Below are 19876 nucleotides of genomic sequence, written 5' to 3'. Positions count from 1 at the left end.
TTTAAGATAATCAGGAGCCAAACCATGTAAGGATTTAACCTTTATAAGGTCAAGTAACCAATCATTCATCATTCTAGTTAGTGTAGTCTTGCATGAATGTCCTTAGCAGAAGCCTGATTGTTGTAAATGCAGCAAATTAAATGATTCCAGGTAGTTTCTGAATTCTCTGAAAGTGACAGAAGTCTGTAGTTATTCATATCAGAAGTATTACTTTGCTAGTTTTAGCCTGCTTGGAAAAATACATGTGGAAATACTTAGATTGAAGATACTAGTAAGTGTAGGAATGAGTGTAGGTATGGGTAGGAATGCTAGGAATGAGTGTATGGATGTGTAGGAATAGTAGGTTTGACTGTAGAGATGAGTGTAGGAATGGGTAGGGATGATTTGGATGAATGTAGAAATGGGTAGAAATGCTTGGGATGCGTGTATAATTGAGTAGGGATAAGTAGGAATGTTTAGGATGAGTGTAAGGAATGGGTAGGAAAGTTTGTGATGACTGTCTGGATGGGTAGGAATGCTAGGAATGAGTGTAGAGATAGGTAGGAATGCTATTGATGAGTCTAGGGATGTGTAGGAATGGTAAGGATGAGTGTATATTTGAGTAGGAATCCTTGCGAGGAGTGCATAGATGGATAGAAATGCTTGGGATGAGCCTAGGTATGTGTATGAATGCATGGGTGAGTTTAGGGATGGGTAGTAGTTATAGAGATGAGTTTACAGATGCTTGTAATGAGTGGTAAAATGGGTACAAATGCTTGTAATGAGTGGTAAAATGGGTACAAATGCTTGTAATGAGTGGTAAAATGGGTACAAATGCTTGTAATTGAGTGGTAAAATGGGTACAAATACTTGTAATGAGTGGTAAAATGGGTACAAATGCTTGTAATGAGTGGTAAAATGGGTACAAATGCTTGTAATGAGTGGTAAAAAATGGGTGGAAATGCTTGGGATGAATGTAGCATTGGTTACAAATGCTTGGGATGAGTGTCTGGATGGGTAGGTATACTTGGGATGTTTATAGAGATGGTAGGAATACTTGGGTAAGAATGCTAGGGATGGATAGGAATAATAGGAATGTGTGCATATATAGGTGGGAAAGCTTGGGATGAGTGTCTGGATGGGTAGGAATGTTACGGGTGAGTAGGGATAGGCAGGAATTCTAGGGATTAGTGTAGGGATGGGTAGGAATACTAGGGATTAGTGTAGGGATGAGTAGGAATGCTAGGGATTAGTGTATGGATGGGTAGGAATGATAGGGATGGGTAGGAATGCTTGGAATTAGTGTAGGGATGAGTAGGAATGCTAGGGATTAGTGTAGGGATGTGAAGGAATGCTAGAGATTAGTGTATGGATGGGTAGGAATGCTTGGGATTAGTGTAGGGGTGGGTAGGAATGTTACGGGTGAGTAGGGATAGGCAGGAATTCTAGGGATTAGTGTAGGGATGGGTAGGAATACTAGGGATTAGTGTAGGGATGAGTAGGAATGCTAGGGATTAGTGTATGGATGGGTAGGAATGATAGGGATGGGTAGGAATACTTGGGATTAGTGTAGGGATGAGTAGGAATGCTAGGGATTAGTGTAGGGATGTGAAGGAATGCTAGAGATTAGTGTATGGATGGGTAGGAATGCTTGGGATTAGTGTAGGCATGGGTAGGAATGATAGGAATTTGTGTAGGGATGGGTAGGAATGATAGAAATTTGTGTAGGGATGGGTAGGAATGATAGGAATTTGTGTAGGGATGGGTAGGAATGATAGGAATTTGTGTAGGGATGGGTAGGAATGATAGGAATTTGTGTAGGGATGGGTAGGAATGATAGGAATTTGTGTATGGATGGGTAGGAATGATAGGGATGAGAGTAGGGATGGGTAGGAATGCTAGTGATTAGTGTAGGAACGGGTAGGAATGCCAGGGATTAGTGTAGAGATGGGTAGGAATGCTAGGGATTAGTGTAGGGATGGGTAGGAATGATAGGGATTAGTGTAGGGATGGGTAGGAATGCTAGGGATTAGTGTAGGATTGGGTAGGAATGCTAGGGATGAGTGTAGAGATGGGTAGGAATGCTAGGGATTAGTGTAGAGATGGGTAGGAATGCTAGGGATTAGTGTAGGGATGGGTAGGAATGATAGGGATTAGTGTAGGGATCTGTAGGAATGTTAGGGATTAGTGTAGGGATGAGTAGGAATGCTAGGGATTAGTGTAGGATTGGGTAGGAATGCTAGGGATGAGTGTAGAGATGGGTAGGAATGCTAGGGATTAGTGTAGAGATGAGTAGGAATGCTAGGGATGAGTGTAGGATTGGGTAGGAATGCTAGGGATTAGTGTAGGGATGAGTGTAGGGATGGGTAGGAATGCTTGGGATTAGTATGGGTAGGAATGCAAGGGATTAGTGTAGGGATGGGTAGAAATGCTAGGGATTATGTAGAATTGGGTAGGAATGCTAGGGATGATTGTATGATTCGGTAGGAATGCTAGGGATTAGTGTAGGGATGGGTAGAAATGCTAGAGATTAGTGTAGGGATGGGTAGGAATGTTAGGGATTAGTGTAGGGATGGGTTGGAATGCTAGGAATTAGTGTAGGGATGGGTAGGAATGCTAGGGATTAGTGTAGGGATGGGTAGGAATGCTAGGGATCTAAGTGTAGGGAATGGCAGGAATGCTAGGGATGAGTCTGGGGATGGGTAGGAATGATAGAAATTTGTGTAGAGATGGGTAGAAATGGCTGGAATGGGATCAGTGTAGAGATAGGTAGGAATACTTGGGATGACTGTAGAGGTGGTATGAATGCTTGGGATGAGTTTAGAATTAGGTAGGAACTTTGGGATTGAGTGTAGTGATTGTTAGGATTGCTTTGGATCAGTGTTGAGATGGGTGGGATTGCTTGAGTTGAGTGTAGGGTTGGGTAGGAATGCTTCGGATGAGACTAGGATTGGGTAGGAGCGATTAGGGTGAGTGTAGAGATGGGTAGGATTGCATGGGATGAGTGTAGGATTGGGTAGGAATGCTTGGGATGAGTAGGATTGGGTAGGAATGCATGGGATGAGTGTAGGATTGGGTAGGAATGCTTTGGATGCACACAGGATTGGCTAAAAGAGTATAATAACATGACACTGTTCTGCAATTTGTTAAATTTACTGTCTTTCCCATTATATTTATAAATAAAATGAATCTTTTTGTGGATTTGTTTTTGTGCCTCACTGGGAACTTCCTCACATATACAGGTAAAACCCGTTATAATGCGATGCTCAGGGTCCAAAGAATAACATCATGATATATGCAGGATTATGTTAACAAATTTTTAGAAAAACTTCCCTATTGAAAATGTGTATTGAAATTTCAATGTCATCAGTTTTAACTAACCAAGTATGATTTTTTTTTTGTTTACTGGATTTCATAAGACATCAAATAATACTTGTTAACAAATCTAACACTGCAGTATGTTTTAGAAAATTTCGGAAGTTAAGGGAATATTAAACGCAGTGCTGGGATTAAAAATCAGCTAGGGATATGAATAATCGGCTTTTCCGAGAGCATGCATTTAGGATGTTAAAAAGAGAGGTCACCTAAAATTAAAAAATAGGAGCCATGATGCAATCCCATTATAAGCAGAATCATGTTACAACAAATCACATATCTACAACGGGTTCTACCTGTATGCAAATGTTCCATTTTTCAAGAAAGATTGGAATGCAGACACATGTATGGAAATCTTGTTATCAGGATTGAACAAAAATCAGTTCACATCTATAAATAATGCTTGATAGACATATTAGTACATATATCTAACTATTTTCTTGTCATTAAATATATGTATACGTTGCTGGCTGCATTTAACATGAGTTGAAACTGTTTTTTCTATCATCGAACAATTTCATTGCTCACACATCCATATTTTAAACCAATGAAAATGCAGAGGGCACAACATAACTTCATTTAGTGAGTAGATAGATTTTACGACAGTGTACATTGTTATAGATAATGTTGCCAGAAATGCATTTAGTTTCATGCATAGATGTGTTTCGTTGCAGATTGATAGTGACTCGATTGATGTCTCCTTCAATTTGAGCCTACCGATGCCAGCTTTGTTAGCAGCAGTAAATGAGTTGAGACAGGAACTTGGAATGCAGAAAAAAACAAATGCAGACAATATTGACTCACTGAAAGAGGAATTTATACAACTTGAAAAACAAGTAACAAAAAGGTTTGATTATGTTGAAAAGAAGTTAGAGTTGCATAGGAAAAACACTGAAGGAAGGTTCGAGGATCTTGAAAAGAAGATAGATTTGCTTGGAGAAAGCACCACAAAAAGGTTTGAGGATGTTGAAAAGAAGCTTTTATTGCAAAGCGAAAACAACACAAAAGGGTTGCAAGATGTAGAAGATGAGAACGTGTTTTGCATGAAAGGTAAAGCAGCTAGAGAAGGGATTTCTAAGTATGATAGATTAGTTAAAAAGTAATGATACTTACTACTATTCTACATTTTATCTCTTTTAATTAACATTGATTGCAGCTGAGGAAATTGTATACAGTAATTTGGTATAAAGTAGCAGGAATTGAAATCAAACATATACTGGCACAAGGGGGGAAAACTCTGGCAGGCAAAGGAAAGCATCAGGAGAAAGGTGACCTGTTTTGCAACACTGTTGTCTCTATTCTCTGGCAAAAAATTAGATAATTGTTTTGATGATAATCTTTGTGATGTCCTGTTTTGGGAATTACATATTATAGGGTACATAATGAATTTCAGGAATTTGTTTCTTCTGCTAAATTGATGTTCAGCTCAATTTCTAAGGTAAATAAAATGAAAATGAAATTCCAGTAATATGCAATGGAGATAATTTCTGTAAAAAAGTTGGCAGATGACATTATTCTAAAATAAACAGTGATCATTACGCCTTCAATATTTCGACTATTTGAAGGTGTTGTGGAGCATGGTTAGCATGGACTATCCACTTTACTCCAATTGTCTTAACACTAAATAACCTACCGGTACTTGTGTTGTTGTATCATTAAACCAAAGCCAGTCACCTGTACTCTTGGAAATTGAAATGTGGATACATCACGAAACTAAATCATACCAAAATTACGTTTTTATGACATATTTTTATATGTCTGTTATATAAGGCACTCTGTATTGCTGTTATTTCTGTCTGTTTGTTACAATTTCATTTCCATGCAATAACTCCAGTTATCCACAATCTACATGTACCAAACTTGTTGTTACCGCTACGGTGGCCTTGTAGTTAGAGTATCCACCTCCGATGCGTGAGGTTGTGGGTTCGATCCCCGGCCAAGTCATACCAAAGACTTTCAAAAATGGTACAAACAGCTGCCTCGCTTGGCACTCAGCATTAAGAGGTTAGTGTTAGGACTGGTTGGCCTGGTGTCAGGATAATGTGACTGGGTGGGACATCATGCAACATATCTCAGTGCTAGACATCACTATAAAACTGTCACACTGCAGACATCATAGCGATATGGCTGAAAAATCCAAATCACACACACACACACACACGAACTTGTTGGTTGACATGCATATAGAATAAGTCAGAATTCCAGATCTGCCAAACCATGTGATTTGACCATGTCTTCCTGAAATGACCCTGAAATTATACATTAATTTACAGAATAATAGCCAAAATTGAAAATGGGAGCATTGCGATCAAGACTGGATATTGGCCAATTTGAGTTTGGTCTGAATCAAGATCCTAAAACCAGATTTAGAATATTTGGTCAGGGAACCAAATTAGCTTTACAGCAGTACCTCAGATGCTTTGATATGATGTGTTTTCATTCAAAATAATGTATGACTAGGTTTTTCCTTTTACATTGTAGCATTATTTTTACATTGTAGCATTCTTTTTACATTGTATCATTATTTTTACATTGTATCATTATTTTTACATTGTAGCATTATTTTTTACATTGTAGCATTATTTTTACATTGTATCATTATTTTTACATTATTTTTACATTGTAGCATTATTTTTACATTGTAGCATTATTTAGAAATGTTCAGCAGACAAAAACAAGTTGAAGGTAAAATGAACATCATTCTCTACAGTATTCAAAAGGTCAGCTTGGAAGTTTAAAAATAAATATTAAATTATTGGGGAAAAAAGCATGAAGGGCAAGAATTACCTGTACTGGACACATTGTTGATCTAGGATCTCAAGGAGGGGGGGGGGGCCGCTGTGCCCCCTCCCTCACAATTAGGGGGACACGCACTGTTTTAAAAACCAAACAAAGGTAAACATTAGATAATACTTACTACTAGTAATGATAAAATATCAAATAATCTCATTTGCTTTGACAGTTATGGCACATTACTTTGTTGTGTGCACTGTACTATATTTTCCTTTACACTTGCATTATTGAAATAATTGTTGTATCAAGTGTTGAAGTAACTCATCGCTACTGCCAGATTTGCTCCCGTTTTTCACTTAGCTAGCGCTTTGTTTCCGCTATGAATGATGGCTATATATGCATGGCTGCCTAAAATATTTACCTTGTTATGGTAGTGGACGGTTGCGAATATAGAAGCCGACATTGTGTGTCATTTCTCAGAGGTCAAGAAGGTTGCCATCATTGTCAGTCAGCATACGGTTTAGTTTACTAATGTAGATGATTTTGCAGGGCAAATATCTGGGCTGGTGCATTGTGTACGACAGGTGCCAACTTGGACTCTGGTCAGGGGTAAAAGTAAGAGCACATTGACAGGACTTGACTTGTATCTGGTGCTTCAGGCCATGTAGGAGTCGCTCACAACATTGCATATAGGATATACAGGGATCATAGTGGTAACCTGCACTATGCTGGCACAGTGCTGTAGCCTCATCTAAAAATGGTGAATGGGGAGGTCAGTCATGTTAGGCCACTCCAACAGCTGGTGCATGCCTGATATTGCAGTATTGACGCAGTTGATGGAGGAACTGTTATATACCATTGTGGAAAGGGTTAACTCATTGCTAAGAATGCCAACTTTGGTGCTGTTGCCCTTCAGGGCTGTAATCTGCTACTGGACTTCTTGGTTAATGGTGTCAGTTTCAAAGGTGCCCATTGGTAGGATCACTGTCTTCCTAGTGGCACCTTTAATGACAAGTACATAAGTATTTTTGGATGGAAGGCCACCAAAAGGACAGGAGCAGATGTTTGGTCAGCTGTTGCAGATTCAGAAAGAGTGCAATGGAATCTTGAAGTCGGATTCCAAAGGGACACAATTGGCATTGAAAAGATGACATTGAACTCCTGCCTTTTTGAGCTCAAGATGTTTTGCAGAGGTAATATATTCTTTGTATATTTGATTTACTGTGTTTCCCCACTTTGCTGTGCTGGTGCTCATCGCATCTGAGATGCTCACTCTCCAGCATAGTAGAAGGCCTTCCATGCTTGACAAAGGTTGAGAATCAACAAGTCATAAACTTCATTATATTATCAGTCATTGATGTTCTACTTGCTGCCTGATCTAGCATGTCATTATTTAAAAGACACTCACTAGTGGCCCTGCCTTCGTTGACAACCTTGTAGGATATGTTACCAGCCTGAAAAGCAGCTATCAGTGTTTTGAGGTGATCATTCTCCTCTTTTGCAGTTACATTACAGGAAGATTAACCTCCAATTGTCCTTCATATGGCCATTGAATGATGCCATTGATATTATGGCACTATCTGTCCTTTGAATAGCATAGGAGTGGAAAGTGGTGTCTAGAAGGAGTTTTTTGTGGAGGTTGAATAAGAGTTGCTGGAACTTGGCCTCCACTAATATGCATGTAGCTATGGCAAGCTCCCACTTCTTCAGAAAGGAACTCCAACCATGACAGGTGGGAAGAGCCTTTTGCACTTCCTCACATTCGACCTTGTCAGATTTAGGGCGTATCACACTTTGTTGCAGATTTTTGTGGCACTAATACTTGGCATAGTAGTCTTTCTCATCGAAATAGTCTGTGTGTTCTTTCAGCTTGTCATGGCTCTCTAGCAATAGGTGGAAGTTGTTCCTGGTTGCCACGGCAAATTACATGGATGCCTTGCTGTTCAAGCCACCCATGTAAGATCTTATTTTTTTGCGGAGGCACAGGTTGTGAAGGGCTGAGCAATCCATGTCTCTGATGATGACCTCCATGATGATTTTCCATCCATGTGTTCTGAGGTCTACTGTTTTGGCTGCTCCAAAGAAAAAAGCTGTCACACATCTTTGTGAGCCATTAGATAATGTGGAGAATTATTTGATTTGATCCGCAGAATAGGATTATAGGATTATAGAGCATGAGGTGTTCCTAAAGCCTCTGCAATCACTGATATAAGAAAATTAGTCCGTTGCTAATAAACAATTTGCACTAAGAGGTCTTGAAATTGGCACGTCATTGGGCAATCGCTTTCAGGCAGTGTTGTCTTTAGGCCCAAGAGCTTTTCTCCCTTTGCTTGCCATTGTGCTCAGCTCTATCTGTGAATTGGGTCACTCTAGCGTGGGCTTGATGTAAATGGAGTCAGTAGAGACCTGCACATCCTTAGTGGTGTGAATCTGAGCATACTGAAGCTCACATATCCTGGCATGGAAGTGCATATACTGCAGCTGCCAGTTGTCATAGCATGTGATTGTGTACCATAGCATGCGCACACCAGATAGCCCAGTTTCTCTAGATCAGTGACCAGCCAGCGTGTCATGCAGTTGTAGTCATTCACTCTGCCACCTGTTAACTTGTCAGTGATAATTGAACCTATTTTCTTGCCCTGCTGCAGTCAAAGTTTGGCTTGTTGTTTGTACAAGATGATGGTCTCAACTACTTCAAGACATGTTAGCAGGCCAGTCGCAATTGCAAACTGCAGAACTGTGATGGAGGAATAGCCACAATGATTGTGGATGTAGGGGTACATTATTCCCACAATGATTGTGGATGTAGGGGTACATTATTCCCACTGTGCTTGTCAAAGTGGTGGTCAAACCAGAACATGACAACTGGATGGATCCCAGGAGTGAACTCCCATGAATGCACTTGAAAGTCTTATGATGACATGGGGGGGGGTCAAAGTCGCCAAAGTATGGTGCATATTTACCTAGCCCCATGAAGCTGTTGGGATATCAAGCAGTCATGTCAATGCATATAAGCACCTCCATGTTATTATAAGCCAGTGGGGCTGTTCCAGACCCCTCTGTGCCCAAACACTATGCATGTCCCCTGGATATTCTCCAGGATGGACATGGGCATTGTCACTAGCTCCTCAGTGGCATTACACATATCTGTGTACATCCTTTAAAGGCTGGTAATATGCTCATGTTTCTCTCGCGGTCTGAGGCATGTACCCACCCTTGTAAAACTATTTTATGTAGCTCCTGAAAGTGGAAGGTCACCGATTAGGCATGCCCATTGTGGAGGATGAGCACCACCGAACTCCACTATGAGGAGTGGTACTTCTCACTAATATAGGTGTCTCAGACAACGATTTCTCTTAGAATTAATGTAGACTGCATCGTCGATGGTTGTAACTGTATTGTGAACCCACCATTCCTGCATTGACAACTCTGGCAGCACACCTCTGTTTGATCCTGTCCCCACCTGGCATTTTTAAAGTTTTTCACCAAATGTGCAATGCGGTTATTCTAACCATTTCCAAAGTGCCAGGTTCTTGGTCTCAGGCTCCCGAATTTTGTAGAGGCCGTATATCATTGATGTCACTGGATTAGCATTTTCATAGTTTGGCTTGTGAATGCTAGTGAGAAGCCCAGTCCTCCTTTCACATGTGATTGTGATCTGACCACCACCACCCTCACCGACACGTTTCTTCCTGGCTGTGTCAAACTTGTCCATCACTGTCCACCCATTCACGTTCTGGCCATTTGTCATATATTTAACATTTTATTTTAGATAAAGTAAATACACAGCAGTAAAGCCAGAATCGCAGTAATCAAAGACTCAGGAAACTCCACAGATTTGTACTTTGCCAGGAAAAGACCATTTAGACGTGTACTTTCCTTTATTCATGGCAATATAGTGTTCTAAAACAAACAATGTACTGTGACAAAGTGAGCAAAATGCTCTGATGAGGGACTACTGAAGCATGACAATACGAAAAGTCCCAGTCCAGAAGGCTGGTGACAGGGGTGGAAGGTAATGATCATATGCATGGATACATTCATTTATGCAAAAAGTATATATAATTTTCCAGTATCAGGTTTGCAGGACTGTTTGATGATTTCCAATAAATTCATTATCAACAACATTAACTGTGTCCAGAACTACAATGACAATGGAGAAAACTGTTCTCTGGCGTCACTCAACAATGACTGATTCAAAGTATATAATATTGGAAAAGTGAATATTTTGCTGCAAAAATTATTAAATTGACAACTTGAGTGCCTTTGGTAGTAATAGGTGTGTTAATTTCTTGGAAATACAATGAACCAGTAATATGTGATCATAGCGGGTGTTTTTCTTTTACATTACCCAACCCTTCGACTTGTAATGAACACTGGTATAGTGGGCGTTCTACAGATATTATTAACTTCAGAGAGAGTTACAGATGTAAGTTGAAGTTGTTTGCATTCGCAACATGCACAACTAAGAGAAAATGTTGGCTACCTCTATGTTAAATTAAAATCATTTGTAATTTTTTTGACATGTACTTTTGATTTAAAACTTTTGCAGCAGAATTATACAAAACCAGCTGACGGGACTAATAAATTATACAGGCAGGTTTGTAAGAATGTGATCATCCTCTGACCAGGCTTTAACTCCATTAAAGCAGTATGCCTACTTAAAAAAAATAATGTAGACTTTTTTGGACAGAAATTCCTTTACAGGTATGGATCTTCATGAACCATTTGACAAGGACAAACTGATTTTGATAGGCATGTTTTTACATAACCATGTACATGACCTTGTTATATTTTCTTGTCGCAAAATCATTATTTTGTACTTTTTATTAGATGTCCTGGACTTGTGGCCGAATGAACTTATTATATGGTCCATCATCCGCTGTCATTCCTTTAATTTTTTGAATGACTTTTGAAACCAGTTGGTAGAAATTAGCTAATTTGAAATAAAGCATTCTGGAATAAGGGCCTTTAAATTTTTACCACTGATACCAGTCCCATATCAAAAATGGCCACTGTTATCACAAATAACAGACTACCTAAAATGACTTCTCAGGAGATGATCAGCACTGGATGTGAGTAACACAAGCAAGATGTAAAGTAGACCAATGCGACCTAATTTTCATGCTTGAGTGACTTTAAGTTTCAGCTATTCATTCTGTATGCTCAGTATATTAGACCTTATTGCTAACAGTTGCTAGATGTGTATGCATATCATGGAGAATAACTCAGTCATGCCAGTACTAGATCACCGGAACTAATTCTAATGACTGAATGACATGTATATTTTGAGCAATCTCTACCTCCAGTCGTACCAATATTCATAAAAATGGTACATTGTTTCCACTTTTTTAATTTTCTTCATAGAAGCCATGACCAAATGATGCTCGTTTTAGACTTTGCTCCTGTAAATTTTGTTAGAGTTGTTGCCCTTTATGTCTTACACCAGTGTATGATACAGTCTCATTACTGGCTTTAGCATCTGCGATAACTCACTGTCAATCATCCGCCCATCCATTAACAATAGTTTATGATTCATGCAAGAAAACTTTCACACACGTTTATACTAATGTCCTAAATAAAAATGGTACTGCCAATGTCTAACTGGTCCAAAATAAAAACGGTACTGACTGACAGCCAGTATGGCTACGAAGCATTCATTTTTAAAATATTGTTACTTATACTCCTCCTGAGTGGAAAGATTATCAATATGGAGTTTTCACAGGAAGACATATTGTCCTGTCTTGCTGGTTTTTCAAAAATTGTGCCAATTTGAGACCCATTTTGGTTACCATAGTGATAAACTTGAAAATCATATTGCCACTCCTCATACATAGAAAGTTGTTTGTAAAGTATGTTTTCAGCAGAAGATTGCTTATGCTGTCGAGTTAATGCTAAATGAAAATCTTGTTATTATCTATAATTTCTCAATGAAAAGTTACATCAACATGAGGTTTTCAAGGCTATTTATAATATCTAGTTGGTCCTGAATGAAAATTGTGCCAATATGACCTCAAATACAGTCACTATACTAGCCATCTTAAAATATTTTTGTCACTACTTCTCTTAAATTGAAAGTCATATCGACATAAGTTTTTTTCCCACCTTTGTGTGATGTCTGGTTGAAGCTAAGTGAAAATAATGCTGATCTGAAAGCCAGTCTAAAAAATCCTGTTATGGCTACTGGCTTGCAGACATTCAATATGGCTGCCAAACAGAGCATATTAAAATATTTTTCTTTAATTCACCTGTTGTTCCTAGTGGCATGGTGTTTTTGCCAAAAGTTTTTTAATTGTGTCTGGTTTGTCCAAAATGAAAATGGTGCCAATTTACCTTTTACAGCTCCTTTGACAATCTTAATGCCAAATGTTTTCTAATGGTGTCTGGTTTGTCAAAAATGAAAATAGTGCCAACAGCTCATTTGACAATCTTATTGCACAGTTATATAACAAACGGTTTAAACATTTAGTGGCAAGAAACAAAGAAATGGTCTTGTCTTGAATTCCTGTAAATTCTTTTTGGTTATTCAAATGCCAGTTCATTTAAGGAACTCACTTATGGATTGCATTCAAAATGGTAAATAGCATGGCTTGAAAATACTCATGTCAACAGATCACTTTACTCCAAGAATTCTTGTTAGAGCTATTACGTTTTTGAGCAGCTTCATGCAGTGAATAACACTATTTATGGCCATCAAACCCCACCATTTAGGATAGATTAACACGACATTTGGTAAATATTGTGGTCATTACCTGAAAATGTACATACATGTACTGACAAATCATTTTTATGTCTATTAGAGTTATTGTCCTTTCAGCTGTGTAGCTTCATGAAATCCAGGACACAGTCTTGGTAATGCCACTGTCTTAATGGTCAATCCATCAATCCATCTATTTCATTTATTTACAATAACCAGGACACAGTCTTGGTAATGCCACTGTCTTAATGGTCAATCCATCAATCCATCTATTTCATTTATTTACAATAACCAGGACACAGTCTTGGTAATGCCACTGTCTTAATGGTCAATCCATCAGTCCATCTATTTCATTTATTTACAATAACCAGGACACAGTCTTGGTAATGCCACTGTCTTAATGGTCAATCCATCAGTCCATCTATTTCATTTATTTACAATAACCAGGACACAGTCTTGGTAATGCCACTGTCTTAATGGTCAATCCATCAATCCATCTATTTCATTTATTTACAATAACCAGGACACAGTCTTGGTAATGCCACTGTCTTAATGGTCAATCCATCAATCCATCTATTTCGTTTATTTACAATAACCAGGACACAGTCTTGTTAATGCCACTGTCTTAATGGTCAATCCATCTATTTCATTTATTTACAATAACCAGGACACAGTCTTGGTAATGCTGCTGTCTTAATGGTCAATCCATCAATCCATCTATTTCATTTACAATAACCAGGACACAGTCTTGGTAATGCCACTGTCTTAATGGTCAATCCATCAATCCATCTATTTCATTTATTTACAATAACCAGGACACAGTCTTGGTAATGCTGCTGTCTTAATGGTCAATCCATCAATCCATCTATTTCATTTATTTACAATAACCAGGACACAGTCTTGTTAATGCCACTGTCTTAATGGTCAATCCATCAATCCATCTATTTCATTTATTTACAATAACCAGGACACAGTCTTGTTAATGCCACTGTCTTAATGGTCAATCCATCAATCCATCTATTTCATTTATTTACAATAACCAGGACACAGTCTTGGTAATGCTGCTGTCTTAATGGTCAATCCATCAATCCATCTATTTCATTTATTTACAATAACCAGGACACAGTCTTGGTAATGCTGCTGTCTTAATGGTCAATCCATCAATCCATCTATTTCATTTATTTACAATAACCAGGACACAGTCTTGGTAATGCCACTGTCTTAATGGTCAATCCATCAATCCATCTATTTCATTTATGTAAAATAACTTGCTTTCTTCCCCATCTGCTGTTACAAAACTTTGTATAATGCTTGTATATTAGCTGGAAAAGAAGCCTATTGTTTTGGATGTTATAAGACAAATTTCATACATAACCAGTATTATCTGACAATTAATTTAAAGAAAACTATTCCTCACACGCAAACGCATTTGAAACAATCTTCATGCATTTCTATCAAACACATATTTTGTGCTTTCAAGAATCACTTGCTCTTGTAGAGGGTTTCTTACAAAAAAGTTACCCAAAAGCACAGAAGAAAAAGGAAAATGGAAACTGGAAACCTAGTGAAAAGGAATCTCATACTGGAGAAAAAAAATCTGATCCTTTCTTTGCCATGGAAATGGAAAACCTGAATGTAAGTTAAAAGCTTGTCATATGTACTATTAAGGTTTAAGCAGTTTGTTATATAAGGGAATCAATTAAACATATAGTGTAGTGTACCATATAAGTCATGGATGTACCTCTTGATGTACTATATAAGTTAGGGATTTACATTTTGGTGTACCATTTAAGTCAAGGGTTTACATTGTGTATCATATAAGACAAGAGTGAACACTGTGATGTACCATTCAAGTCAAAAGTTTACATTGTGTATCATATAAGACAAGAGTGAACACTGTGATGTACCATTCCAGTCAAGGGTTTGCATTGTGTATCATATAAGACAAGAGTGAACACTGTGATGTACCATATAAGTTAAGGTTCATATTGTGATGTACCATTTAAGTCAAGGGTTTACATTGTGTATCATATAAGACAAGAGTGAACACTGTGATGTACCATTCCAGTCAAGGGTTTACATTGTGTATCATATAAGACAAGAGTGAACACTGTGATGTACCATTCCAGTCAAGGGTTTACATTGTGTATCATATAAGACAAGAGTGAACACTGTGATGTACCATATAAGTTAAGGTTTATATTGTGATGTACCATTCAAGTCAAGGGTTTACATTGTGTATCATATAAGTCAAGGGTGTACCTTTTGATGTACTATATAAGTTAAGGTTTATATTGTGATGTGCCATGTAAGTCAAACAGCTAAACTAACAAACACATATATTGACATCCTTTTCAAGAAAAGAAAGTCAAGGCTTATTAGTTTCTGGTCATTTTTTACATGGAAACTGGCAAAATGTGGTATGACCTTACTCTTTTACAATAAAGATTTAAAATGGCAGAATATGAATTTGGGACATTTTTGATGTGCATATTACCTCAGAATTGTGAGTATAGATAAAGGTTATGGTAAATCAACATGTTGCACTCTGAATGTAAAATAATGAATCTCAAGAAAGAAAAAATACCACCTTGCATCCATGTTATCTGTAATATTGTGACTGCTATGCAATAAGAAGGCAAGCAACATGAAATCTGTTAATGCCTTTCTTGGTTGCAATTCGTAACACTTTGCCATCAAGTTAGAAATGGCTGCAACTGTCAATACCAGAATTACATTTAAAATCTTATTTTATTGTTTGCATACTTCATAATCACTCAGCCCCAAACCATTTGTACTTTTTCCAATGAATCTAGTTTTGATACCTATGTCAATCTCATTGACGGTCCTTACTTTTTTTAGTTTTAAGATATATAGTCAGGATTCAGACCATTGTATTTATATATGCTCACATTGTGTCCTAAATAAAATCAGTAAAGTCGTCCTGCAGTATATTCTGTAATGCATTATATTCTAGGAAAAGTCTTCTAAATTCTAATCTGTAATGCATTATATTCTAGGAAAAGTCTTCTAAATTCTAATCTGTAATGCATTTAATTCTTGGAAAAGTCTTCTAAATTCCAATCTGTAAAGCATTTAATTCTAGGAAAAGATTTCAAAATTCTAATTTGTAATGCATTCAAGTGATGGGAGAACTTGAGAAATTTCAGCATTATTGCAAATTCAAGGACATGTTATGCAAACCTGTGTAAGCATTCAAAAATGTATGTGCAAAACATTTAACTCTACATCTCTCAGTTTTACCAGTATGTATATATGTAAATGCTGGGTAAACATGAAATCTCTCTCTCTCTCTCTCTCTCTCTCTCTCTCTCTCTCTCTCTCTCTCTCTATATATATATATATATATATATATATATATATATATATCCAGCAAGAAGGTACAGTCAAGCCATATGATGACTTCAATGCAGATCAAGATGCAGAAGTTCTACACAATGCCATGACGGGATTCGGTAAGATTTACAATTTAAAATATTGTTGGGTCCTCATTTATAGCTTTTCAAACTGTTTCCATTGAAAACTGTAATACCTTGTATGAAAAACCTCAATACTGCTGCCAGTGTGTAGTGATGGCTCCAGTATTTGAAGAATATTTTTGTTGTTTTAGCTACTAAAGAGACACACAATCATCATTTTATGTATGTATGTATGTATGTATGTATGTATGTATGTATGTATGTTCATTGATACAGCAAACTATGTATTGTTCCTAAATTTGATAAGCACTATCTTTACAAGTTAATCATAATTATTCTTATTGTTTTCATGAGGGCCTTACTCAGGAAATCCAGTAAAGCCCTATAGTAATAATGTTGTCTATTTGTCATACAGTCATTTGTCCATTCATCTGTTTGTCAGTGAATCCATCTATCAAACATTTGCTTTTCCAGAAGGATAACTGAAATGAGTTTGATTTTCAGTCTTCTCTTTTAGAGTTGTTATGGCTGATTGCTTGACATCCTAACTTAAGTTTCTAGTGTAGCTTTTAATCTTACCAAGGATTGTTGGATTTCATCCAGATTTGGTATGCGGCTTTTTATTGACAAGATAATGAGATTGATTTGCAATATTTCATACTACACCTCTACCTCGCTAACTCATACACAATGGGGTCCACAAAGATAGACTGCACTATAAGCGAGGGTGAGAGTTACTGAGGGACCTCCATAAATTGAAAAAATCTGCTTATACATTGAGAAATCTGCAGGGGGGTAGAGAACTGGGCTGTTTATTGACTGAATCCTTGTTTTACAATCACGTCGATAATAATTGTTAATAACTGTTTTTTGTAATGAAGTTGTTCATTATTCTGTATAAATAACGTTTATTTTCAAAATGTCAAACGTGTGAAAGATCGTTCCAACTGGTTTCAACAACCTTCACATGTAGGTGAAACATCTGTGCATTACATCACTGCTTTTTGTTTTGTCGATTAGCCTGGTTCCCGGAATGATATTAAATAGTATACTACAAGTCGGGAGTCACAGCAGCTGGGAACTAGACTAACTGTTGAAACACCACCAAACAAGATTCCTTATTTTCAAAAACTAATGACATTTATTTCATGAGACAAACGGCTACGTCAAAACTCAATTTTTGTATTGTTCAATTAGTACAGTATTGATATCATGATTTCATTGAAAGTAATAGTGAAACTTCTTATCATCCTTGAGGATATTTCTAAGTGCCAGTTCAGAAATTCTCTGAAAATCTCTTGCCCACAATGGTCTGTATCTGTGAAACCAAGCTCTTTATTTTACGAAGTATTCGTTTCACTTGATTACAGTTATGAAGGAGTCGGTTAATTAAAGGTAGTTTGTTACATACACATTAACATTTATAACAGTGTGCGATTGATCAACTGAAGTGAGTTCACCTGACACATGACTGACCGCTAGCTTTTAAAAATGTAGGATTTGCTTGCCTGCTAATGTTTAATTCAGCCTACTTTATTTGATTCAAAAGACATAATTAATGTGATAATTCAAAGGAGGCCAGCTTTTAATTCAGTGCCACAATACAACAAATACTTCTGCAAGTCAGTTATCAAAATACGGTTGGCACTTAATTATGTTCTCAGAGAAATGTTTGCGGATATATCTGTTATGTTAGATTGACACATTTTACATTTAAATACACATTGCATTGATGATAACACTTATGTGGAACTAAAAGATAGAATTAAAACACAAATTTCACTTGTGAAAAATTATTGAATTGGCATTTAAATATTAATGTACTACATACACAAGATGTAAATGACATTTTCATTGATCAAAATTTCCTTGAATATCTTTAATTACGATGTACTAAGAATGTCATTTGGAAAGAAAATGTAACCAATTATATGACTTCTTATTAAAAGTTGATAATTTTAAGATGTTGATTAAAATTTCCGGGTCATATGTACCATTTGTGACCATAAAACGAGCGATATGTGAACTTTAAAGTTACCAATTTTGATCGTGATTTTTTTTCAAGTTCAAGAAATAGGGATCAATTTTTTAATTTATTTTCTGGTTTTAAAGAATAGGATCCATGCTTTGACCCCACATTATAAGTGGGTTCGCGAGTTATCAGGGCGTGAGTTATTGAGGGAGTGGTGTGTCATTAATAGGAGTTATGGCCTCTGATTTTCCATTGTTCCTGACTTTGATTTCAACAGCATACAACATTACCAAAGTTTGTTGCATTTCAACTTTATTTTCATGTGGCTTTATCTTGTTGAGACCTTAAAAGGCTTTTGTACAGCATTCATTTAAAGGAGTTATGACCCCTGATTGTCCATCCTTCCTGGCTTTGTTTTGACTATCATGGACATTTGTGTGATGCAGTCATTGTTTTTGTTATTAAATAATAATAATAATAATAATAATAATAATAATGATAGTAATAATACATGTGATAACAGCTGCAGTTATTACCATTATTATTATTTTTACTTATAATTTTGATGTTCTTACATTTTTAATTGGATCATTATAATAAATGTTTTATTATCATTATTGTTATTGTTGTTAATACATGATATATAATGATAAAGCTAACCTATTTTTATTTTTATTATTATTGTTATTATGATTATTATTATTATATTATTATTATTATTATTATTATTATTATCAGGAACAGATGAAAATGCCTTGAACAATGTTTTGTGCTACAGATCAAATCCACAGAGACAAGAAATAGCTCTTGCTTATAAAAAAATGTTTGGAAAGGTGAGTTACCTCCCCTCAAAAATGAACTCATGGCTTTGCTTTGCTAACACTAACTAATACTCTTATCAGTTTTGTAATGCTGCATCAAACATGTTGCTTTTAAAGGAAAAAACCCAGACAAACATGCGAACAAGCATATGAAGGGAAAGCAAATGAAACTTGGCTCGAGTTTGCGTAAATTATATATAGTGAGGATTGCCATTAGAGATATATTTAGCCATGCTGTTGATGAAATTATGTCAGAGAACTGACATATCCTAACATTTTGGGTGCATTTTTTTAAACACGATTAGTGAAGAATCCAGTTTTCAGTTTGTATATCGGCAGTATACAAATATCGGCAATCAGTCACAACTGACAAGTTTGATGCGGCAGCCATATTGATTTAAAAAGCAGACTACTAACAAGAACAATTCCTGATATATATCTTAGTTAATGTAACAGAAGATCAGAAAAATATCCACGTATCCATGCTATATTCCTTCTAGAGTTTTAAAGAAGATGCGAAAGCGGTAGAAGAAACAAAGCATGGATATTTTTCTGATCTTCTGTCAACTAATTTTTGTATGTGTCATCGTGGATATGGACATATTCATTTTTCATATAGAATATATTCATTCTAATATATTCTTTTCCTTGAGTAACTGGAAGTTCTCTTAAATAAGTTGCAGATGCAGTTAATTGGTCACATTTATTTTGCAGTGTGTATAGAGAGAGAGAGAGAGAGAGAAAGAGGATATTTGCTTGAAAGGAGTGAATAACAGATATATTTCATCGAGTGGATGAAAAACGAGTGGCTTTAAAATATTATAGTTTTTCAACCCACGAGATGAAAATTTCATCTCGT

At 36.7% G+C, this 19876-nt stretch overlaps 1 protein-coding gene across 1 annotated transcript in view; it reads left to right on the top strand.

The window, feature by feature from the left end:
- LOC149792072 (annexin A6-like) overlaps positions 1 to 19876 on the top strand; it is a 126126-nt gene that overhangs the window by 9008 nt on the left and 97242 nt on the right. Inside the window, exons 4-7 of the mRNA XM_089970563.1 lie at positions 4029 to 4404; positions 14283 to 14419; positions 16179 to 16260; positions 18935 to 19029. Coding sequence (XP_089826689.1) covers positions 4029 to 4404; positions 14283 to 14419; positions 16179 to 16260; positions 18935 to 19029 — 690 coding nt within the window. The remainder of the gene's footprint in view (positions 1 to 4028; positions 4405 to 14282; positions 14420 to 16178; positions 16261 to 18934; positions 19030 to 19876) is intronic.

This window comes from Sinohyriopsis cumingii, chromosome 9 (genome assembly GCF_028554795.1).
Source record: "Sinohyriopsis cumingii isolate HCF-2022 chromosome 9, ASM2855479v2, whole genome shotgun sequence".
NCBI lineage: Eukaryota > Metazoa > Mollusca > Bivalvia > Unionida > Unionidae > Sinohyriopsis > Sinohyriopsis cumingii.
The sequence above is the reverse complement of the archived record's forward strand: the minus strand, read 5'-3'. Positions and strand labels throughout refer to the sequence as shown.